General features: G+C 38.9%; 2 protein-coding genes across 3 annotated transcripts; both read right to left on the minus strand.

The window, feature by feature from the left end:
* Positions 1–229: 229 nt before the first annotated feature.
* LOC137283536 (tripartite motif-containing protein 59-like) lies at positions 230–10544 on the minus strand. The gene is made up of 10 exons (XM_067815093.1): positions 10462–10544; positions 7543–7711; positions 6551–6855; positions 5778–5873; positions 5307–5555; positions 5030–5061; positions 4325–4482; positions 2223–2291; positions 1936–2027; positions 230–1601 (listed from the first exon to the last, which is right to left on the minus strand). Exons 2-10 carry the CDS (start codon positions 7676–7678, stop codon positions 1530–1532), a joined length of 1209 nt encoding a protein of 402 aa, XP_067671194.1. The 5' UTR covers positions 7679–7711; positions 10462–10544; the 3' UTR covers positions 230–1529.
* Positions 10545–12552: 2008 nt separating this feature from the next.
* Positions 12553–23262, minus strand: LOC137283534 (tripartite motif-containing protein 72-like). Of its 2 annotated transcripts, XM_067815092.1 has the most exons (10): positions 22942–23257; positions 19604–19708; positions 19016–19185; positions 18022–18326; positions 17015–17110; positions 16633–16881; positions 16179–16210; positions 15107–15270; positions 14817–14921; positions 12553–14531 (listed from the first exon to the last, which is right to left on the minus strand). In XM_067815092.1, exons 3-10 carry the CDS (start codon positions 19149–19151, stop codon positions 13885–13887), a joined length of 1734 nt encoding a protein of 577 aa, XP_067671193.1. In that variant the 5' UTR covers positions 19152–19185; positions 19604–19708; positions 22942–23257; the 3' UTR covers positions 12553–13884. The 2 variants fall into 2 exon arrangements, with proteins under 2 accessions (XP_067671193.1, XP_067671192.1); XM_067815091.1 differs by lacking the exon at positions 19604–19708 and having other exon boundaries at positions 22942–23262.
* Positions 23263–26435: the final 3173 nt, after the last annotated feature.

Genomic DNA, 26435 nt, shown 5'->3' on the forward strand with positions numbered 1-26435 from the left:
CGTCGACGTGCTTGATTCTAGAAATATCAATCATGTTCGTTCTCGGATACTATCTACACATTCTAGCAGGTTATTGCACCTGCTATTGCAGTCTCGGCTCATTTACATGTCAACAAGCTTTTGATATTGGAGTGTAGCGTTCAGCACTCGAGACCGTTTTCCTTTTGTCTTTTTTTTATCATTAACAAACGAAATGCTCATATGTGCAATAGTAAACACACACGACGTATGTCACTGGATATAATTTAATGTGACAGAGTGTTTGATTAGATCACTGTAAACATATTGTTTAACATCTTGCTAGCACTCATTCCTCACCTGCATATGGACATTGTCAAACAGATTAATTCATTTTAAGTTTATCTCATACTCAATCAGCATAGTGCAAGACATCAGTTTGTCCCTTTGTAAATCTTTGTATCTGGTAAGCCTTTTGTGTATAGCTTGACACTTTTTTATTGCCTAAAGAAGGTGTGAAGCTACATTTGCTTACTGTGAGTATTACACTCGCTGAAAATATTGCCACAACGTTTAACGTCATTTCCATCGTAATACATTTTCTGCTACAAACACGTCATATTACTATATACTCCACGTAACATCGAATGCCATATGTGTTCACACATCAATGTTCATTGATTCGAAGTCGACATTCACATTCACAAAATTATATGTGGATTTCATTGTGATACTTTGCGATGTAGGTCAGCTTCATCATTTAAGACGCAAGTGGTTGAGATACCGGTTTCAGTTATGAAGCATGCAAGGAGATTGGTTCCACAACAGTGCTAGTCCTCCGAGAACTGACTGTACAGAGAGGTGTTCTGTATTCATTCTCAGTTGTTCAAGGTGATCTATGAACACGTGTGGTGTTGCTCTATTAAAGTTACACATACACAAAGAAATAATTCAATGCCAAACCAAACTCCACGTTATTCCTTCAGCTCCAAAGTTTCAGCTCCAAAGAATAGATGGAAAATAATGGGCATTTGAATCCAGTTTCAAGGACGTTCTAACCTTGTCTGTATTTGCAAAAGACGCTACTGCAGTGACCGATGACAAGGTCATGTCCTCAAAGGTATGGAGGACCGTGTCCTCATCGACGTCAATGATCCTGAACGTCTCAGCCAGGAAGTCGACATTGAACCCGAGTTTGAGATGTACCTGTTTAAAGCTTGTTATACGTAACGCTACCTCTTTACATTCCGTTGTTGTCCTCTTTGGACCGTCCCAGAACTCCATGACAATGTTTGATGAGACAGGGTCTTTGAATAGACTGCAACAGAGGCAATAGTAGTTTCCCCACAATGGTGAATACACGTCTTCCTTTCCAGGTTTGCATATTCCGAGGTCCGTGATCAGGTCGTTGTTGCCGAGATGACTCAGGATAGCAAATGTAACAAGGATCTCCCAATATAAATTCTTGCATCTTAAGACAACGTTTGAAGCTATGCCATGTACGTTCCACCAGTCACCGGAATTGTGAGCACATTCACCTCGAATCTCTTCATCCTCCCATCGCTCGTCTGTCACCAACAAACAGTCCGCGGATATCGCAAGTGATGAACTGCAGTTATCTGGATCCCACTCAAAGTTTGCACCTGACACAATGCACGCAAATGTTTAATGATCAATCGATAATAACATTAAAATGCTGTTCACATCCTCATGTGATAAAGTCATCCACAGCCCCAGATGCCTGTATTCACAAAGCAGTGATGGAACCGTGATTAATGATAAGATCCCTGCGTTCAACTAAATATCAACAAACTGAGAAGGGTATTTCTTCTTGAATTCTTCAACAAAAAAAATCACTACAAATATACGAATGTGTTTTTGTGGAGTTTGATTGAATATGAAATGTGTAATTTATTGTAACACTTTGTCTACATCTGCAATACAGTGAACAAAGGTAACAAAACAAGAAGAACAAACCGTCGATGACTTTGTGATTTGCTGTCCAGTGTCCTGTTTCACTTTGTGCAGCAGCAACTCTTCTTCAGTGGAAATGCCATTTTGACTGTGCTCTAAACCAGGAGGGAGAAAACATTTCACAGAAACTGTCACTAATGTAAACTGACACATATTTGATTCGCATATCAGGGACTTTAAGTAAGAAGTGCCAAACTTAAAAGATTGACGTCAACAAATTGATCAAATCCTAAGTTCATGTCATGGCCACTACTCACCCGTTGATGTAACAAAAGAAGTGTAACACAAACCTTTGGTGATGTTGTGATTTGCTGCAGCAATAACATCTGCATAGGTAGGAACGTTCTTGTCACAGTGCTCTAAATCACAAGTGAGAAAGGGGCTCAGTGAACTGAATTTGGCATCTACTATATTTGATAGCAAAATTGCATCCATTTTGTTTTATGGTGCAGAAATATGGAGTTTACCTATCGTGCAAACATTGAAAAAATGCAGAATTATTATTTCAAAAGGTATCTTCGTGTTAGCAAAAATGTATCTTCAAATACTGTACTCGGTGAAACGGGTAGAAACCATCTTTGTGTACAGTATTCATAAAGTACTGTTTCATAAAGTACTGGTGTATACTGCTGAAAATGGAAAATTATCGTATTCCAGAGTCATGCTATGAAATCATTCGTGACTAACCCGTGTTGTTCGGTTACAAGCCGAATAGCATCTCGTACCCCTCTCGAAGGATTTCATACTGGCGTAGGAACATCAGAACTACTTCAAACAGGAACGATAACTCTATGCCTCTTCGATTTCAGTGGTACTTAATATCACATGAGTACTCGTACATTGTATTGCTGTGTTTCTTTTTTATTAATTATTTAAAAAAGTAAACCTCCTTGATACAACTAGAAAAAAAGAGAGAAACATATTCCTTAAAGACGTATTCTGACGGAATTATTACCAGATGTTAGCCATATGTTTCAAATCACATTTCTAAACAGTCACATTGGGAATTGTTTTATTGAACATGGAAATGAAATTTATTTTGAAAAAACCAAGCTGCATTAAATGTCAAACAGTAACTCAAGAATGACTTTAAAATATTTTTCAAACATTCGTGTAACCTTGCTGTCATACCTCAAGTGGAATTTTGACTGAATTCGGTTAAAAATGTATGAATGACCAAAAACGTCAGATTAAGATATGCCCAGAGATGTGGAATGTATGCCCAGTGCTAAAGATTAATGTTAATTAGTTAGTTATACATGAATAACAGTATTGTTTTGTAACTTATAAGTACATTTCCTAAATCTGTTTGAAGCGCACGTACAATCACCACAACAAGCTCGGTAGATCGTCAGCAATACACTCCGTTAGACCAGTGAGATACGTTATGTCAACAAACACACGTGCGTGTATTTGAATCTCTCACAGTCGGTCGCATGATTCTTATGAGAACTTTCACATTAGACAGTACAATTCGGTAAACTACGTTCTCAGTACTTTCAATATAAAGATATATACTTTTCAGGATTTTTAAACAATAACACACTGCAAAAAACGATTTACGTAGTCGGGATTATTTTAACAAAGCACAACATCCATAACACGCGTTCTCATATTGGTTTGTCGTATTTTCGCACATGAAAAGCATGGAGTTGGGGACGAGTCTTCTTCGAGGTTACGGAAAGGGCCGTGTGGTGACGAATGGCTATGAAATGTTCAAACCGTACGACGACAATGGTGATAGCAATAGGGTATCCCATGCACGTTTACTTTTATTTCACTGTGAATTTTCTATACCGAGATTATCGCAATGTCGTGGCGATGTAACAAGTTTATAAATGGCTTTTACACAGAGATGTACAGATACAGATATCCAGAATTGGTAGGCAAAAATGATTTCTTCGTCATTCTGAAATCATTGCTCGTCATATAAATATGCCCTTGAACCTGTAAAATTATAGATATCAGTTTCGTAATCATAAAGACCTATTACGTGCTTTATTTAAATTCACATGCAAGAGTCTAATTTCCGCACAACCATCATAATCAGGTAATCCTGGTTAAATTAAATGTGATAAAAGTAATTGTAATTTGATACAAGATGAGTACCATTTCTTGTTCGTATGCCCAATTTATTTACAACAATGCTCTTTATACATTCCAGATCTGTATATATCTCCAACCAGATTTTACTCAGTTGCTATATTTTGCTTATTGTGGCCATAAATACTGAACAAAGTTCTTCTTCGTCTTCTGAAGGAAAACTGTGAATAATATTTGGCCACTTTTACATATTTGATTCGCAGATCAGGGGCTTTAAGTGAGAGATGCAGAATCTAAAAGAATAACATCAACGATCAAATCTCAATTGCATATTGTGGCTACTACTCACCCGTTGATGTGCCATCGTTGCTATGGGCTGTGGTCGTTTTAGTTGGGTCCAGTAAGGGACCAAACAGTATTCTGAAATCAGCTTTTAGATTCTCTGCAAACTCTTGTGCAGGAAAGGCCACACCAGAACAAATTGTCACGTCATCCACTCTTGCCAGTCTGCATTTGAACAAGTTTGTGAGTTTAAAGAGTAAATATATCCATTAACAAACTTACTGGAGTGAAATCGCTTATCGTTTGTATTTCAAACATCAATGTAGGTTTAACAGACTGATACAAAGCTGATGTACTCTAATTATGACTTTACTATGGATCGGTGTTATCAGTGGTCAAACCAAATATGCAATGAGTCTATGCTTTACCTTACTTCATCATACCCTATAAATGTTTTAAGAAACTGAATGTCCAGATTAAACTTTGACTTCAGCAACCCATGCTTGTCATAAGAGGAGACTAACAGGACCGAATGGTCATCCTCGCTGACTTAGTTGACACATGTCATAGAACCCCAGTTGCGAAGATCGATGTTCATAGAATTGACCACTGGATGTCTGGTCCGGACTCGATTATTTACTGACTGCCGCCTTATAGCTGGAATATTGTTGAGTGCGGCGTTAAACACAAACGAAAACACACGAGACTTTGTAAATAATATTCTACATTTCCTGCTGACATTAAAAGCTTCAGAGCCAAATGAAACACTCACCGCTGTGTCTGCATTAAGATGTCGTCCACTACCTGAAATGATGTGTTTGTCTTGAGTAGAAATAGGGATTGGATAGCGTACAGAAAGATGAAGGTGCAGCAGTAATACATACATTTATTTTACATATATTTTACATGTATTTATGCCCAGAATTTATGTAGATTACCTCGACGTAGATTATGCTGGAGGAAAAGAATGTGAATGTCTGAATACATGAACATGACTTCAGAATGTAAAACACTGAGTTGATAACTATTCTACAAACAGCTTTGTCTACCTGCAGAAAACCGACTTGTCCTTCTTCTCCACCCGATATCTGTTCATTTATTGCATGTGCAGCTGCAGTGATGCTGTCAACAGTGTTGATGAAGGACTGGACTTGTCTCTGATACGTCTCAAAAGACGTCTTGTTATGAGTCTTCAAGAACCCTATCTTTTCTAGAACTTCTTTTTTCCGTGATCGAAGACGTTTCTCTATAGACTCAGACAATGAATTGATAGCATCTTCCTGTTTCTGAATCTGTTCCTATTGTATATAACAAACTGATGCATCCATATATCTGGGTTATATATATGAATATACTAGCACAAGCATACTTTAAAAATGCCTTTTAATCCTTCTAGGTGAATAATACGTATGTTTTCTGTGTAAATCATTCAGAGTTCACAGCCAGTTTCTCACTCAGTAACATGACCATGTTCCAGAAGGACAGCGAGGCTATCCCACGTATTCTAAATAAATAAATACCTGACTGTTACAATGATCAGCCAATGCTTCTGTCAGACAAGCTTCCTCCCTGGCGCGACTTCTTTCCAGCTCCTGAAGGCAAGCGGAGAGTTTGTCCTGGCGAAAGATAGCGCTTGGGATAATTTGCCCTGTTACCCTGGCAGGATACATTTAGATGCAGACCAGACCAAGTTACGACAGGCAGTCTAACCTGTACAGACCGATTTTAACAGCGTTACTTTGAAAACCGGCAAACAGTTTGGGTTATTTAACAATACGTTAATATTTTGGACAGTTCAGATTTATGTCACATGTAAGGAAGGTGGTATGGGGCTGATTCCAAGTGGTAGCGTGACATTTTGAGAACCCATAAATATTTTTAGCTCTTAAACTTGGACTATGAATAACGATATCATAAACTGATGTATAAATGTAACTTGATTATAAAGGAGGGCATTCAAGACGGTAATCCTTGCATGATCTTATTTTCTTGTCATCTCTGTCGAGAGTAGATTGTTTTATTCTCAGAGATAATTCGTATCCATTTCTGTGATTCGTGAGGTCAGTTTACTGCATGGAAATGTATTCCACCAAAAGGCATAAGCTTATTGAAATGTGAAAGGCAGGGTCACGTACACTTGAGATGTAATCCTTTCTTTTGAAAATCACTCGAGACGCTTATTCAAATTTGCGTCTAAGCAGCTCATATTTGCTATTTGTTTTAGATACCAGAACTTTACATAAAAGACGCTTTCACACATAATCATGTTATCACCTGTCATCATTGTTATCACCTGTTGTTTTGTAAGTTCAGTTTCTAGGTCCTCTGTGACATGATAGCGATGTGTTGACAATAGATATCCACTCCTCACAATGACTCGACATGCCTTGCAGTACACCTTTCTTTCGTCTGATGTGGTTTGTTTATGAGCTTTACGAGGTGCTGGGACAGGAGTCTGTCGGAAGGTCTCTTTGAACTTCATACAAATACTTGCTAGGGTGAAGTTTTTGGGCAGACCATCAACACCTTCCAAGCCAAAGCTTGTTACTGCTCTACATTCTGGGCAGGGCAGAGTGTTGCTGGACTTTAAACGTGTGTCTGGGAAACATAGGAAGTATCTTTGATTAATAGATTGGCAGCTGTTAAACCAGTGTTCAATGGACACTGCTGTGGTACAGCAAAAATATATCAATTATGTGTATGTGGCTCTCGTTTTTGCAGTTTGAGCAGCGTTGAGTGGTCAGTGATATGGCCATTTTGAATAGTACTTCAGATCCCGTTGCGTCTGTCCATCTATCTCAAACTGAGGTGGATTTGAGCAGAAGACCACACATTATCTTGAAATGATCACCACTGCATATTGTGTCTCCTTAATGTTAAACTAAAATACCACTACATCGATCTCCCAGCAGAATTAATCTTTGTTTGTGTTGAACGTCGCAATAGGTTCTGCTCCTGCCACGTGGTGGCGGTATGTAACCAGGTAATCCAGTGATCAACATCACCCTCTATGCATGTAGCAATAAGTCAACGAGTCAGGCCACTCTATCCCGTTGTCGCCTCTTACGACAAACATGGTTTGCTTCAGACCACGGGTCACACAAGTGTTGCCGTGAACATGGTATTTATCGTCAATTCAGCAATGACGTCAGATCAAGTCAAATCATGCATACTACCAAACATTATGACAACATTCTATGTATCATTAGTTAATATTACTTTTGTTACAGCCTTTAAATACTGAAGATATTTCATCCAAACTGAAAATATGTCGTCACAACCGACCGCAGCTTCCCTGGTCTGAAGTGAATTTGGCATGCAAATCTTTGAGACAGTCCCTGCAGTATGAGTGCATGCATGACATCACGACTGGGTCCTGGTATATCTGCAGACATATTGGGCAGCTGAGCTCGCCTTCCATTGACACTTCTTGTAGCAGTCTTTTAACGATGCTCTGAAATGTACATGAAGATGTCGTTTTTGTAATTTTGGACTGAAAATGGAGGTGGAAACCACTTCCAATACCCGTATTAAAATATCAAGGTGTCATTGAATCGATCAAAAAGCTTCAGAACAAGGAGTTGTATTGTCTTTATTATTGTAACGTTTTTCCAAACGGAAATAATAACTTACACATCTATGCCCCAAAGAAAATATAAATATTTAGCAGTAAACAACAGTGCAAAATTCAGTTTATGTGTCAGTAGCGGTAAAGTCATTGTTAAAAGTGCTCATCGTTTAAATCATATGTAGCTGTATATTGATCAGTTGGAAGTTGACTAACCATGTTTGGAACAAGGGGGTTAAACTTTCAATATGACAATAAAAATAAAATAATATTAAACCACCACAAGGACTTATTTAGATCATTATTGTGACTAATGTTAGAACTTGGACAGTGAAAAACATGCGACATCTGGGGAATTCCCTGATCAGTTAATCAGGTAGTTAACGTTCAGTTAGCTAACGGCCGGTAAAAGATTTCGGAGTTATGAGTTAACCGGTTGTTAAAATAACCGAATTTTTAACATTAGTCTAAATTGTACGTCATATTACGATGTAACCCACTATGCTCAAAATCCACACTGTAAAAGTTCAATCATTCCCGTTCTGTCGATGTAAATACTCTCCATTATTTACTTCTTTAAGCGTACGAAATAGCTCGTCAAAAACGTAGAAAATGTGATTTTAGAACATTTTCCATTGCTGCCATTTTTTGTGTATGCACACCGGGCCAATCGTGGTCTCGTTAAATCTTAAATTTGCAGTAATAACCAAAACGAAAGCGTCTGATGGTAGCCAGTTTGATTCACAACTACCATGTTGAAAATGAAATATCTAGCGAAAATGAAGCCAGCGAAATCGTCGATTACAAACTCGTTAAAACTTGTGAGACGCCATTTTTCACAAAAATTGGTTACACTGCAATGTTTTCCCATGAGTTTCTTGTCGGAAAACAGTTAAGAAAGAAAAGACTGATCGAGATAAATGGAGAATTGACTACCTACAAAGACAATGAGGCAAAAGTGAAGGTTGAAAGGCGCCCGTTTAGCTAATCCGTAACTGCGTTGTGAAATGACATACAAGAGTAGGTGCCACAATAAACCTTGGAAACGAATGGTGCAAACCGAAGAACTCAACAATAACTACACAAGTATCTGTAAGTATGGCCTACATGTTATGCAATTTAGAGTTCTGCAGAACGAAAATGGCAAACGGGCATGTGAACCCATTCACCAGTATATGAAACTGTCTGTTTGCACGGTATGGATAGGTGGGAAAGACAATTGCAATTTGTAAATAGTATAGTCACTGTACAAAGCAGTGCAGTGTAGAGCAGTGTGGATGACGATGACACTGTGATTCAACTATAAATTATTGGTGAGCCTTAGTCTCGACTTCAAGTCGAAATCTGGCTGTCACTAAAGATTAATATTGATTAGAGCTGAAAATGAAACCTCACACTCGCACACTTACATGCGGTCCTGAAAATATGATCTAATGCTATGAAATCACTTCACATGAAGCATCCCACAAGCAAAAAGAATCTAAATAATAATGGTTGAAATGCTCTTTGTATTGTTGAAATACAATGTGTGGATCCACAGATCAAATGAACACGTTGAGTATAGAGAACATACAGAAACAAGGGTTGGTCATTGAATAAAGACATTATTTAACACCCAACTACTGCATGGCTGAAATACAATTGCTTTGTGCCACATGGCGGATGGCAATACGATCTTTATTGGTACAAATAAATCCCAACTAGGATGTATTGGGTCATATCACTCACATAAATCAGACTTCAAAATTCATACGCTCATGACACACCAATCTTTGTTCAAGTATCAGATGTTCGAGGTAATCTCAGTACAGGTTTCAGCACAAGTATTACAATCAGTCTTGTGAATGCGGACACTGCTTCAGCAGGTGCTCTTCCCCATCAACTTGTGGTGGCACTGTCATCAACCGTCTGCAAAGTCCTGGAGATCCAGTATATAACCAAGATGTGTAGGTAGCGACAGATGACCACACACTGGCTATGGGTGTTTATTTATCGGGTATTTCTTGGTCACCCTGTGCGTGACACTAAGCAGAAGATGACGCCACGTTCTCCAGAAGAATATACTGGTGCATTTGTGGTCCATTATACTATACTGGCTAGGGGATGGGTGTGTGATGGTGATCATGGTGATGTTCATGGAGCATGAATATACAATTTGAGTGAACCCTACCCCCACCCTCCTAAATTTATGTCTGTATATAATCGACTCTGAACCACACAATCCAAAACCAACAACATGAGCATCAATCTGCGCAATTGGGAACCGATGACGTGTCAACCAAATCTTACCACCTGACCACCCGATCCCGTTAGACGCCACTTACGACAAGCATAGTCGCCTTTCATGGCAAACATGGGTTGCTGAAGACCTGTTCCACCCCAGACCTTCACGGGTCCGGACTTTGTGTACCCCTCTCATAAGTGTAAATATTATCAATATTAACAGGCCGAAAGCCATGAGAATGTAAATGATCTCTCTATCAACTCATGACTCATCATAAGAACAGGGTAGAGATAAACCCATCGCCTTTAATAGTTCAACCCCTAGCAGAGAAATACAGCATAGTTTTGATGATGGCAATGAATATGTGCATACTAATACCACGCCATTTTTCACAACTAATTTAACATCTTACCTCCACCAATAGAAGTGAGTTAAGAAACTTGACACGCCCAGAGGTCTCCTGTGTGTTTTAACAGTCCGCCATTTTGTTTCCACGTCTAAATGGGGACCATCTCAAACGTAATAACAATCAGTTACGTAATAAACTGCATTTGGTCCCTGGCCATAGATATTATGTGTTCTCATTTCACAAGAATTTAACGTTTATTTCCCTTTAGGACAGATTTAGACGAATTCCCCAAATTAGTTCATTAAATGTTTCCATCCTGTCTCAATAACGGGGTAAATCTCAAACGTATTGAATCTATTTAACCTCAATCAGCCACTAAGGATCAATTCTCAAAGGCAAACAAGTATAACTCTGCCGAGCAGTTTCGTGTATTAGCACACATTATGTGAAAAGAATAGTTGTTTTGAAAACGACGATAAAGTTTAGGTGTGACTTGCTTTCTCACGTTTAGTATTCTGTATTATATAATAGGGTCGAAAGGTTTGAGACCTGCATTACGTCGGGGTTTCCTCCCTCACCAAGCTGACATGCCGTGATATAACTGGAATGATGTCAAGAGTAATGTAAAACCTCACTCACTCACTCTGAAGCCGTCGGTTCGATTGGCGATATGGGTACATTCTGAGATGTGTCACAAGCTGTGATGTTGTTGGTGTGATTGAGTGAATTCGCTTTTACGCCGCTTTCAGCAATATTCCAGCAATATCACGACGGAACATTAAAACCATGTGGGGAATTGAACCCTGGTCTCCGATATGGTGAGCTAACGCTTTAACCGCAAGGCTACCCCACCAACTCTGTAAGTTGCTCGAATATTGTACAGGCGTTTGTTATTGTGGAGTTAGTATTACTTCGTGCTCACCTTTGTGTTAGTCACATTTGTGTTATCAGAGAACGCCGAAATGTCGAAATGCTTTAACGGTCTTTGCCATTTCTTGAAACCAGCGAATATGATTTTGGTGATGACTGTCTGAGGATCGTGATCATATCTGGGATTTGAACCCAATCAACATATTTCAACAGCCAGGGTTTCTGAGAGGAATATCAAATGGAGGAGGTGGAGTAGATGGAGAGGGTACATATCTCGCAAGTCTTCATGTGGTTCACATGATGATGCACAATTGCATGATACAGAATATAATAGATGTCAAGGCCGGATGTTGAAGTACATGTTATCTGTTATCTACATATTAGCCTACTAGCGTGTGATCAGCGTGCAGGTGTACAAGATATGCTCTTGATCCGCAGCGGCGCCGTAATTACCTATTGTTAATAAGGTGGCACCATCTACATTAAAAAGAGTGTTATATGAAATAAAAATCTATATTCTCTCTCTCTCTCTCTTTCTGTGTCTCTCTCTCTCTCTCTCCCCCTGCTGCCCCGACTATGTTACCTTTGGCTCTGCGTACAACAGGTCTTCAGCAACCCATGCTTGCCACAAGAGGCGACTATTCTTGTCACAAGAGGCAGCTAATGGCATTGCGTGGTCAGGCTCTCTGACTTAGTACATGTGATCTGTTGCCAATTACGCGGATTAATGCTCCTGCTGTTCATCGCTGGATTATGTGGTCCGGACTCGATTATTTACAGACCACCACCAAACAGCTGCAATATTACAGAGTGCAGCGTAAAACTCGACTCACTAACTATCTGTGTGATCGGTAGAGTTTGATACACATCCATCAAGACAAGTGACTTCCATGGGGATGTTACTGCGCCCTTCATTACCTTTGCCCAGCTTCCTAAAAGTCTGCCAAAAATACCATCTTAACTTACTTTCTCTTGCTACGCTGGTCACAGCCATAAAAGTGCCTCTTCTTAAATGTATAAATGTTTGTCAGGTCTTTTATTTTCGTGACTCTTTGCTTTTCTCAGCCTTTCAGAGATCTTCCACAGCCGTCAACTAACTGATCCACCGATGTTGCATTTCCGTTGTCTGCTGCTCTGCCCTGGAGTATTTCCAACTGTTGTGGGGGACAACTGCCTACATATTTCAATCATAAACGTTCCACAGAATCCATTGAATATGTAATTCACACACAAGCGTAATTCAAATCCAAAGCAAGGCTTACAGTATAGTCTGAACAGTAGTAATAATAATATAATAGTTTATTTTGCCGTCATGTGTACAGGTACATAAAATACACGTTTATTCATTCTTAAAACACGGGGCCCATTACTGGCTAAAAAAGACACCTCGGCATAAAATTACAAACATTTACAAACATTCTTTCAAAAGAGTTCATTCATGCAGCCTATACAAACATGTCCTGACACACCTCACACAGTATCCAAACACAGACACCCAACACACCACACCTCCATACCTGTCATATAGTACTTGAGTTCCTCATGTGTTGCAATGCAATAATATAAAACAGTTTTCCCACCTGTGGAAATAGACTTACACTCATTTCGGGTACCATTTCGACCATCAAAAAATACTCCTGTTTGATCTAATCACAATGCCACTTTAACATGGTTCTAGTGAAGTCAATCACGTGTCTTCTTGGAATACTATCTACACCTTCCAGAAAGGCTAGCAAGTTATTGCACCTGCTAATAACATCACCATATACTGATACTGTACCAGCTTCATTTTGGGATATTTCACACAGCAGAATATCCAATAGGTTCAGTATATGGCACAAAAGTCCAGGTTACAGTCTGTATTCAACAGAAACGGATAACTGTATCACAAACACTCGGGATTTGTTTTATTGTGTGCTGCATATTCTCGTATTAACAACACACTCATATTTACGTCAGGTGACACACAGGATGCATTGTCACAAGAGAAATTAACTGTGATAATGTGGTTCATTATGATTGATGTGAACATAATGTTTTATTCCACATCTCACAGCACCTATTCCTCACCCGCACGTAGTGAACACTGTGGAGAGATTAATGTAATTTCAGGTTGTGTGAAGCTCCAAAGCATGTTCCAACATACCATTTTGCACATTGTATGGTTGTTTCACTGTATCTAGCAAGCCTTTGAGGCAGATCCTGACATCTTTTCTCTTTTCTTCATTTTCTACAAAGCACTGGGATGTGAGGTTATTCTACTTTTAGTTACTGTGAGCATTTCATTAACTGGGTAACAGGTCACGACATTCTCTGTACATTACATTTTCTGACACAAACAAATCATTTCACTAATCCGATGGAGACATTGAAATATCTGACACACACTGTATAATCTGACATTTTCGCCTGTCCCAGTGAGTGTCAGTTTACACATCTTCCATTGTACACTGCCATGGTACATCAAATACCATATGTGTTCACTCCTGACTGGGTTCAAGATGGTCGATGTACAAGAGTGGTCATGCTCTCTTCACGATACACATAAACAAAGAAATCATTCAATGTCAAACTCCATGAGGTAGTCCTCATCATGACAGAGTATTCCTTTAAGTTTCAGCTCCAAAGTACGGATGGAAATTCATGGACATTTGAATCCAATTCCAAAGACGTTCTAACCTTGTCTGCATTTTCAATAGACGCTACTGCAGAGACCGTTGACAAGGTCATGCCAACAAAACTATGGAGAACCAAGTTCTCATTGACGTCAATGATCCTAAACATCTTATTCTGGAAGTCGACATTGAATCCCAGCTTGAGATGCTCCTTCTTACGGCGTCTTATACGTTTCGTTACACTGCGAGTTTCCCATTTTGTCATCTTTGGTCCATCCCAGAATTCGATGATAATGTTTGATGAGACAGGGTCTTTGAGCAGACTGCAACAGAGGCAATAGTAGTTTTCACTCAATGGCGCATAGACATCTTCCTTTCCATATTTGCATATTCCGACGTCTGTGATCCGGTCCTTGTCGTGGAGATGATTAAGGACAGCATATGTAATAAGAATCTCCCAATATGAATTCTTCTCTTCAAAGACAGTTTGTGACGCTATGCCACGTACGTTCCTCCAGTTGCCACAATTGTTGGCACATTCTCCTCGGATCTCTTCATCCGCCCATCGCTCATCTGTCACCAACAAAAGGTCCTCGGATATCGCAAGTGATGAATGGCAGTCGATTGGATCCCACTCAAAGTTTGCACCTGATACAATACATGCAAATGTTAAATGATCAACTGATAATGACAATAAATGTTGTTCACATCCTCACATGACAAAGGATGTCAGTGTTTTCAACACACTTAACGCAAGATGTTTATTTTTTCCGGAGGTTAATGTTTTCCAAGGAATATCATCACTACAAACTCATGAATGTTTTTTTGTGGAGTTTTGCTGGATGTGAATATGAAACTCATAATTTATTGTGGCACTTTCTGTGCAAGCATGGGACAGTGTATTGAGGTAACAAAACAAGGAATAGAACCAACCTTCAATGGCGTCGTAAGTTGATGTCCAGCAGAAATGTGTGTTTCCGGTTTCACTTTCTGCAGCAACAACCTCTTCATCAGATGAAACGTCCTTCTGGCTGTGTTCTAAATCACGAGGGAGAAAAGATTTCAGCTGTCACTAATGTGAACTGAACAAAACTGTGAACAGTATTTGTACCAAGTTTGTTCATATTGGCTTCCCAGAACTGGGACTTCAAGTAACAGATGCAGAACCTAACAGAATGACATGAACGATCTAAGCATAAGTCTTCATCTTGGCAACTACTCACCTGTTGATATGTCCTCGCTGCTTGGGGCAGGGGTCGTTTTAGCTGAGTCCAGTGAGGGACCAAGCAATGTTCTGAAGTCAGCTCGTAGATTCCCTGCAAACTCTTCATCATATGCAGGAAGGGCTACGCCCAAACTAAATGTCACGTCATCCACTCTTGTCAGTCTGCAATTGAACCAGTTTGAATATATCATTAACTAAGTTGCCTAGATTAAATTAGAGAAGAGGAGGAGATGCAGGGATGATATACACCCCTCGCCATTATATTGCTAAACGCAGTGTAAAACCCAACTCAGTCACTCACTACATAAACATGTTTTTTTTCTATTGTCTTCAAGAAAGACTTCATGGATCCATCAATGGAGAACAGGAAGTGCATGACGATCCACATACATTACATGAAAGACAAAAATATTTTGAGTTTTCCCTTTAATTTTGGGATGATACGAAGCCAGTGTACAATAATTAGGGTTTTACCATACTATTTTTATGTAATACAAATGCATGCTAGAAATGTACAGTCAAATTTAGGTGCAAAAACAGAGCATTACTTGTGCCTTTTGAGCTCCACTACATCTGAAGTAAAAGAAACCTGATTTATGGCCAGAGGCGATGTATACCATGGTCATATTGCAAACGGATCACATCATAGGGCAGTGTTGTCACTGGCCAGACCTAGTATATCATGAGTCAGTTATGGTTTACATCACTTCATCAAACAATATATAAGCTGTCAGAAAATGTAAAAACCCCTGGAGAGAGATACGGGTTAGAGTTGATCTTCAGTAACCCATACTTAACAGGATCGGGTGGTCAAGCTGGCTGGCTTGATTAACACGTCAGTTCCATTTGTGTACATTGATGCGCATGATGTTGACCACTGGATTGTGTCATCCAGATTACACTATCTACAGACCAGATTACATTATCTACACACCAGATTACATTATCTACAGACCACTGCCTTATAGATGATTGTGGCATTAATTACAAGCAAACGAAGTGAATCAAAACTAAAGAATCTTGACATTTCTTGCTGACATTAAAGCTTTGGGCCTTATTTATATACTCACTGCTGTGTCTGTATCAAGACGTCATCTACCACCTGAAATGATGTGTTTGCTGTCAGTGGAGGTAGGGATTGGTTAGAATTTAAAAAGGAATTCATACAATCGAAGAGACGGTGCATTGGTAATGCGTGCATTGATTTTATCTATGCTCAGATTCTATATTTAAGTGGAACCTTCTGCAGACATATTTTAATGCAATCACTTTGTTTTATAAAATTGTGACTTAAACATATGGGAGATGTATCAGTGGTAAACGAAATGGAGACCAGAGGATGGCCTTCATGATGTAGATTATACTGAAGGGAAAAGAATATGTCTGAACACAGGAACTATTATTGAGAATGTTGGTGAGTTTTATTTTATGCTGCACTCAGCAATATTCCAGCTATATGGCAGCAGTCTAACCAAGGATGTAAAACAATAAGTTGATTAATATTCTACAAACAGCTTTGTCTACCTGCAGAAAACCGACTTGTCCTTCTTCTCCCCCCAGTTTCTGTTCATCTATTGTGTGTGCAGCTGCAGTGATGCTGTCAACAGTGTTGATGTAGGACATGAGTTGTTTCTGATATGTTTCAAAAGACGTCTGGTTGTGAGTCTTCAAGAACCCTATCTTTTCTAGAACTTCTTTTTTCCGTGATCGAAGACATTCCTCTAAGGATTCAGCCAATGAATTCATAGCATCTTCCTGCTTCTGCATCTGTTCCTATTGCACATAACAAAGAAGGTATCTTTAAATCATTCAGAATCCACAGACATTTTCCTTCTCATATATATAAAACAAAATTCCGGAACTCAGTTAAGACACTATGGCTAATTTACGTATTCTATACACATACCTGTCTGTTACAATGATCAGCCAGTGCTGCTGTCAGTCTAGCTTCCTCCTTGGCACGACTCCTCTCCAGCTCCTGAAGGCAAGTGGAGAGGTTGTCCTGAGGAAAGAAAATACTTGATATGAACACACCAAATGACCCTGATGATTTATGATAGTATGATACCCTTCCAGCATACAAAAATCAAGTTTCAAAATTATTTGACAAAAAGAAACAAAAGATAATCAAGACACCACAGGCCATCTAACATGTACAGATCAATTTTAGCACTGTTGCTTTGATAACCTTCAAATAGTTTGTTTTTTTTCAACAATACTTCAACATTCAAGTGGAACAGATGTACAAATCCACTGCGCATGTCTTGTTACATGTAAGGAAGGTGGACTATTCCTCAGTGGTAGTATAAGTGTGTAAGTTTAACTCCGCACTCAGCAATATTCCAGCCCTCTACATATCTTCAGAATTAGAACTATGTATTATCATGTTTTATTCAATTTATAAATGTAAGTTAGTTACTCGCACATAATCTCTACATTTCAGATAGACATCCTCACACATTGGATTTTTTATCACTCATTCCTTACTAATTATTGAGACAGTATATTATATTCTCAGATATAATTCTTACCCATTTCTTTGATTCATGAGAAAAGGTGAGATTTCAGGTGTTTCTGATAGCAATGCCATTTTGACGGGGAATCGTGGGACAGTGTTCAAGGAATTGTGGGTAATGGTAAGGTCCTTAACAGGCTGTTAACCTCAAATCACATCGTTAGTTAACAGCCTTTCAAAAAGACCTTCCAGCAACCAAATTTTAACCTACTGCTAACTAACTTTTTGTTTTTGTTAGCGTTAAAATAACGGTGCTTCGAGACAGTTTCTTTTGAAAATCATGCGAGACGCTTATTCAAATTTGCGTGTAAGCAACTCATATTTGCTATTTGTATTTGATACCAGAACTTTACATAAAAGACGCTTTCACACATAAGTCCTGTGATCATTGTCATCACCTGTTGTTTTGTAAGTTCAGTTTCTAGGTCCTCTGTGACATGATAGCGATGTGTTGGCAATAGATCTCCACTCCTCACAATGACTCGACATGCCTTGCAGTACACCTTTCTTTCGTCCGATGTGGTTTGTTTATGAGCTTTACGAGGTGCTGGGACAGGAGTCTGACGGAAGGTCTCTTTGAACTTCATACAAATACTTGCTAGGGTGAAGTTTTTGGGCAGACCATCAACACCTTCCAAGCCAAAGCTTGTTACTGCTCTACATTCTGGGCAGGGCAGAGTGTTGCTGGACTTTAAACGTGTGTCTGGGAAACAGAGAAGTAGCAATGATTAACTGATAGGCAGTTGTAGCGTTTAAACCAGTATTCAGTGAACATTATTATGGAACAGCAAAATTACATCAGTTATGTGATTGTGGCTCTTGTGGTTGAAGTTTGAGTAGTAGTAAGTGGTCAGTGTTATGGCCATTTTGATTAGTATTTCTGATTCTCCTACATCTTTTCAACTATAACATTAAACAAAAGTACCATATCATCAATCGCCCATTACATGTTAGATAAACAGAAGTAATGTTTGATTGTTGTTTATCATTGCACTCAGCAGTATTCCAGCTGTTTGGCGGCATCTGCAAGTAACAAAAAGTCTAGACCATACAATCCAATGATCGACACCAGGAGCATCTACGGCTTTGTGATACTCATGTGTCAACCAAGTCACGCAATCCCGTTGTTGCCTCTTACGACCATGACGACAAACATGGTTTGCTTCAGACCAATATGGATCTCCCAGGGTAACACAAGTGTTGTCTTGAACATGGCATTTAGAAGTCAGGACTAATTATGGTCCAGCAATGATGTCAGATCAAGTCAAATCATACATACCACCAAACATAATGAGAATAGTCAGATATATTTGTACTTAACGTAGCTTATGTTACAGCTTTAAATATTCAGACTGTTCCATGCAAACTCAAAATATGTCTTCACAAACCAACCGCATGATTCTTCTGCTGTGTTGGATTTGACATGCAAATCTTTGAGACAGGTCCTGCAGTACGAGTGCATGCATGACATCACGACAGGGTCCTGGTATATCTGCAGACATATTGGACAGGTGAGCTCGCCTTCCATTGACGACACCTTGTAGCAGGATTTTTATGAGGCTCTGAAATGCAAATCAGAATGGCGCTTTTTGTCATTTTTTCAGTGAAAATAAGGATGAAAAACACTTCCTATTCCTCTATGAAGACATCCAAGTTCCACTGAATCGTCATGGTGACAGGTAAAACAATGGTTTCAGAACAAGGGTTTGTATTGACATGATTATTGTAATGTGTTTCCAAATGGAGACAAACAGGTTTTCTTATATGTACAAAGTGAAATTACACACTTATTGTACAATATCTACAATCGGTACAAAATTCTGGAATTTTGATAACAGCCACAACGCCAGTGATTCAGCTAGAAGTGGCGGTGCTCAAGCTTTGATATTAGGACTTGGCTGCTGGTTTTATATAATGTGAGATGATAGATGCATTGAATTCAACTGAAATGAGTTACTGCAGTAATACTATTAATAATACCTCAATAATCTGTTGCGTGTAAAATGCATCTTGCACCAATGTATATACATTTCATCTGCACGACAAAGGATGTGGTTATCTTCTCCAGGGGCCAAATACAGTCAACTATAAAATACCAAATGTGCATCAAATTTTACAAACGGAATACTCTATGACGCATATGGTGCAGCTATTTTCGGAGTCACTGAAATACATGACTCACTGAGGGGTCATGTACGGTTGATGGTTCTGAAACAAGACTCATGGTTGCAATTGAAACACTGAATAAACTGTACCACATGTCAGGACTCAAAATGAACATAAACAAGACAAAAGCCATCTGGATAGGCTCAGTAATGGGTAGTAATATAACCTTAGCAAATGACTTTTATCTTGACTGGCACAGTGGTGGTTTTGAAATCTTAGGAATAACGCTGAAAGCTTCTCTTAAAGAACTTCAGGTAATTAATACAAGAAAATGCCTAGAACATATTAATAGATTGCTCGCCAGTTGGCAAAAAAGAAAGTTGACTTCAATCAGAAAAATTAACGTTATCAAAACTCTACCATAGTACCAATTTCTACTCTAGTACATAATTCTCTGCACTCCCTAACCCATCCAAAACATTCATCGAAGAACTCAATAAAATAATCTACACATTTATATGGAATAATGGAAATGATAAGATTAAAAGGTCAAACATCAATAGAACATACCTCAAAATGGTTGACAACGAATGTTTCATCAATGGTTTGTAATTGTCATCATAGAAATGCCACTTGAAGAAAGTTCTGAGCTTTAAGAACACTGTTCCCATAAATCTTTTACTCTTGCTTGGCTCTAATGCTGTCGACTGCCTATCTAGCCATGACAATCCTTATTGCAGAGATGTTTTATCTGGCATGGAGAATATTTATAAAAAGCACACCTTTGACGGTGATGACTTAGACCAAATCAATGTTCAATGTATTGAGCAAAGAGCAAGATACAAACATTCACAATAGAAGTTTCTAGTAAAACGCAACTAAATCTAAAGTATTGGGTCACAAATATAATATCAACTCACCAAGGTCTTGGCTTTCAGTGACAGTGAGAAACAGTTCTACTAAATGTTACACAGCAAGCAGTCTGTCTTTGATGTAGATCAATGTTGATAATCAAATGAAGAGGTAGACAGATGTACATGATGCCAAATGATGACACAATTCCAGTGTAAGTCTGTGTGTGAAACTGTGTGTCCACAACACCACAACAACCAGCCTTATATCATGTTATATATACACAATCACTGATTCTTGAGTATTCCACTGAAACTCTGCGATCGGCAACAGTAAAAACACACCAAAGGGGGGCAACTCTAGTGCGCTACCTCAAAGGCACGCCGCTAAAACACTATTACTGTTCATATGAAATGTGACCATAATAACTATCACTCAAAACTCTAAACATTGTGACCCAGTAATAACTATCACTCAAAACTCTAAACATTGTGACCCAGTAATATCTATCACTCAAAACTCTAAACATTGTGACCCAGTAATAACTATCACTTAAGCAATAATAATACAAACTACAGAAAATACACACTTGCAACACATGTACAACTGAAAAGTATATTCCCAGGAAAACTAATAGCGGTGTCTATATGTTTACGGAAGTGACGTCACAAACCACGCTCACTCAGACATGGGTAGGTAGAAAGCCACAATGGTTGATGATAACGATGGGAACCGGTGTAGCGTGAAAGGCGAACAATGGTCGGATTATGTACTTAAAATTTTATTTCTATCTGATAGACACCCCAGGTCAGTTCACCCTCGAATCTGTGAGACCCTTCAAGTAACTGAAAGCATATGAATATGTGGAAAGTGGACACGTTTTTCCAATACAGTACCACAACGTCGGTGACAAAACACCTCTGTGTTTGCTGAATATCTGCTACGAGAAAATTATGTTTGTGAGATGACTGTTTAACTTACATATTGGATTGTTAGGAATAAAGAATATATTGCTGATGCCTACTACAAGTGTGTCTGGAAAGTTTTGAAACCACCCTGTTGGTGAGATTAGCATAGATCAAGGCTGCTTTTGTATGTGTTTTTTATAAGTAGGAATTAATGTGATGACATGGTAACTCAATGCCATTTAAAGATTTAGCTTAGATCAATGCTACTTCTTTATCTGTTTTCATAAGAAGGAAAAGCTGTGATAAAATGGTAACTCAATGCCATTTATAGACTTTTGAACTGTAGATGCATGTGTTGTTATAGTTGACAAGGAAGGTTTGGGGTGGTGTTTATGTAACATGTATGAGTGGCAGGTGAGGCAGATTACTCACCATTCCTGATTATGTCATTGACAATATGTAAGCAAGGAAACAGGATGTGAGGGATTATTTGTTTAAAATTTGTATTGTTTGAAGGAAATGCGAGACAAACACTTGGGAGTTTTTGCATTACATTCTTGCTTTAAAAAAACGAAGACTTGAAGTATTGGGCCAGAGTGAAGTATGAAATCTGGATATTGTCAATTTGATACTTTCCACAAATGTTTTAGAAAAATAAAGGTGGTGTACTTTTCTCATTATACAACACACCAAAAGAAAAAAGAAAACCAGATCAGGAGTTGTTACGCATGACAAGTCAACGATCAAATGTATGCAGCTTGTGTGGTTCTCTCGTGTTTATGTTTAACTTCTGCCTACCGGAAGTACTCGGGCGCGTCACGTGATCAAAACACTGACGCCACCGTGGCCTGTCCTATAAGTTAGATCCATTTATAAGGAAATGGAAACATTTATCTGCTGTTCAACTTCAATGAAGTGCTCTTATAATGTATAATATCAACTGATATTTCCAATCTCTTCCCAATGTATTCGCTTTAAGTAACATTACCATGATTACTAACAATATTTCTTTAATCAGATATATCCTCTACAGAAACTCTAACGATATTCTATGTATCTATATACATGTTTATCCATATACATGTAGCATGATGTACATGTATATCTGTATACTTCAAAGATGTGATATATATTGCCTTGCCATATGTAATGTATCTGATAACTGACAGTGATTGAGATGGAAAAAAGACTATGTCAATTTGAAATTGGACAGGCAGACCATAAGACTTTCTAGATTATCCCTAATACAGCATGGGTGACAAACAAATTTATCTTTGATCTGAAATGAGACAACACACTGGATACAGACTTTTCCTTAATTTAATGCAGTAGCTAGAATAAGCCATTCAAAGTCATTTGAAATCCGTGACACCACATATATAACCACGTGTCCTATATCATGTATATTGACAACTGATTACAAAACACAACAATTAGAATACTGCCACCAACCTTCAATATTTTAGCAACATCTGTATTGTTTTGCGATGAGGACGTATGGCTGAACCTCTTCGTATTCCTGGAATAGCAACCCACTCGAAGTCCCAATTGTTTATGACCACTTGTTCAATGTTTCATGAAATATTCATGAAATTGTTCACACATTGTTGAATCTCAGTATAACATTCGTGAGTCCCAGATAAAACTGAAACGTTAGGTGAAACGTTCAGGGATAATACAGATTTTAACCTGCTTTTTTGTAAAACAACCCTTCTAAATTGTCACTTCGCGATTCAGACCGCGTGGCTTCCTGTAAACTTCCGGTCGTAACGTCAAAAGTTAGAGTTATTCGCCCTTGAAGCGTCGTAAAAGATACCAGAATTACCGTGATATTGAACAAACTTTATAGATAACAACTTCAATATTTCGTTAGTGCATTCAGTTCGGTACAGATTCCTGTACCATTGTCAAGCCCTGACCTTATATTTCAAAATGAAGTTTGACTGAATAACAAATTAGCGATGTTGAGTATTCAAAATTTGTGAGTTCCCGTGGTCTCGCAGTTCAGATGTTGGTTTAGTGTTCAGGCTTTAGCCGTTTACCTATGGTATTTTCAACTGACACAACAGGCAACCCGTTTGTCACGGCGTAATTATTTGCCCAGGTAATCGCACATGCATCACTGATGTATGTATTCACATCACCCAATGGGTCTCCAGAAGTGAATTTCAGGCAAACTTCAGTTTGATGATGGTGATGAATGTTTGGTTGTATATGGCACATTCCCATTCTTAGGTTCGTTTGATATCTTTACTCAACTAATCGAAGTCATTTAACACCCTACGGTTTCCCACGAGTTCCTACAGTCCGACATTTTGTTTGTTTCCGTGTACAAATGGGGATAATCTCAAAAGTAATGACAACTCAATTACGTCATACTTCGACAATGTGTTGCACAAGTGTAAAGTGCATTGTCTTCCTCTTCTTAAATATCCCTTATTAAAATGCACCCCGTCCGTGCGTCCACCCGTGCACAGTTATCTTTTCCAGAGCAGAACTTTAAAACCTTTCAATATTTCTTCACCAAACTTGGCACATAGATATATCTGGTGGTGTATTAGTGCCTTTTGGTAGGTTGGGTATTCTTAATAAAATATTTTTCACGTTTCCATGGCAACAAGTGTGACTTAGACTGAATTTGGAGGTATTGAGGGGGATATTGATGACTGTGTCTTCTTGTTAGTTTCTGTTTTCATTTAACCAGGGAGGATTTATACGAACCTCTCAAAAGATATCTCTCAAACAGAGGTTCTCGTATTGAAATAACGTACTGAAGCTATTCAATCTGTCACTGAGTATCAGTGCTCAAGGCAAAGCAAGTATAACTCTGTCCAGCAGTTTCGTGTATTAGCACAACTTATGTGAAAAGAATAGTTGTTTGAAAACGACGACAAAGTTTAGGTGTGATTTGCTTTCTTACGTTTAGTATTCTGTATTTTCTATAAGGTAGAAAGGAGGGAGACCTACATTACTTCGGGATTTCCTAACATGCCGTGATACAACTGGAATAATGTTCAGAGTAATGTAAAACCTCACTCACTCACTCACTCACTCACTCACTCACTCACTCACTCACTCACTCACTCACTCACTCACTCACTCACTCACTCACTCACTCACTCACTCACTCACTCACTCACTCACTCACTCACTCACTGTCCCCTGTCGCGATGTTGCTGGTATGCTTGAGTGAGGTCACTAGAAATGAGCTTCGCACATTCTACCCATGCGGGGAATCGAACCCAGGTCTTCGGCATTAAGAGCTAACACTTTAACCACTAGGCTACCCCGTCGACTCTGGAATTGCTGGAATATTGTACAGGCTGTTGATATTGTGGAGTCCGTATGTGCTGATTCATACACATCATCTTAACAAATATCTCAATTATACCTCAGCTGTCGCCTTAAGAAACATATATAAATCATATTTGTCATTGTGAGAACATATAGTATGTTCATACGTGAGTGCAGTATAGGCAAAAGAAATCCACGACATCACTTCCAGTCCACTTACCTTGGAGTCAACTTTGTGTGCAGACCCTTTCGGTGTTGTCACAACCCCTAGTTTACAGTACACAAGCCTGTGCACTTAAAAGAATCCACGAATCCATTGGCATATGAGCAGATGGTGGCCACATGAATACGTGCAAACGCCTAGTTGCGGGTACAGCAACGTGCAGTGAACTTGGACAAAATACTGTGACCATGTGTCCACCCAGCTGTGAATGGGTACCTCGTTAGGAGAGAGACACAGTAAAACTCGATGCGCCTAGTGGCAGCAAGAGTTGCGTACTCCCCAGGGAGTTGAGATAAACAATACGCTAATAATGGGCTCTTGAGACTGACATCCAGTGATCGAGAGAAAAACACCAGCGCCTGGAGCATGCACCAGTATGTGGATATGTGCTCTATATAAATATGTCATATCAAATATCCTGTATCATATCATATCGTCACATATTCAGTAACGAATGAGATTGTATGCATGACAATGTTCGTGCAATTTGCAAATACACTATATGCATGATTTTGCCACTTTCTATTCATATATAATACATTCCAGTCACGACATTATCTGAGTTGCACGAAATAACTTACCTGGAGAATCAGTTAACTCAATGGTGAGTCTAGGAGATGTTTTAACATTTATTTTGAGGTCTAGTGTGATGATGGGAAATCGCTGCGACGTCTTCTTATAGTCGGAGCATCACCGATCGATGCTGGAATTCTTTTACGATTGGCCCAAACATATACAAGGTCTTTTATTTAGGGTTTCGGTTGGTTGACATAGATAAGATCTTTTTACTAATTGTGTCTGGTTGGACAAGTCGAAATGAAGTTTTGGAAGTGTAGTCACGTGATCGTGACAGGATAATAACATCAGCTTAATTACGGCTTGTTTTACAGCTCTAGTCCGCATACCAAATCAGTTTTTATAGCTAATGGCACATGACCATGACACAATGTAATTGGCGTCAGCTAAGTTAGATGTGTTTCAGTTTGTTTTTGCAAGTGCGGTTTGGATGTCTACAGTAGTATTTAAGTACTAAACACGTCACAATTTAATTCTGGACTCACAAAAGTCCAGAAACTCTCAGCACTGTGGCCACTCTCTCACAAGGGATTTCGCAAAATTAAACAGGCAGCTGTTATGTATATGTGCTAAGGATGAAAAAATGAAAAAAAATTTTTTCGAAAACTCAAAATGTAAACTCGCACGCCCATGGGCACGCCCATGGGCGAACAGTGGCCAATGAGTAGGCCCATGGGCAGGCCCATGGGCGAAAGTGTTTAATTTCATCCAGAAAAAATGTTTTGGAGGTTGTAAATGAATGAAAAAATGTTAATAAGTATCATGACACAAATTTCAGCTTGTTGTGACTTGACTCTGCTAACTGACAGCGATTTTAAAAAATCTCGCCCATGGGTGAAAAACATATTGGCCC

This window comes from Haliotis asinina, chromosome 5 (assembly GCF_037392515.1).
Source record: "Haliotis asinina isolate JCU_RB_2024 chromosome 5, JCU_Hal_asi_v2, whole genome shotgun sequence".
NCBI lineage: Eukaryota > Metazoa > Mollusca > Gastropoda > Lepetellida > Haliotidae > Haliotis > Haliotis asinina.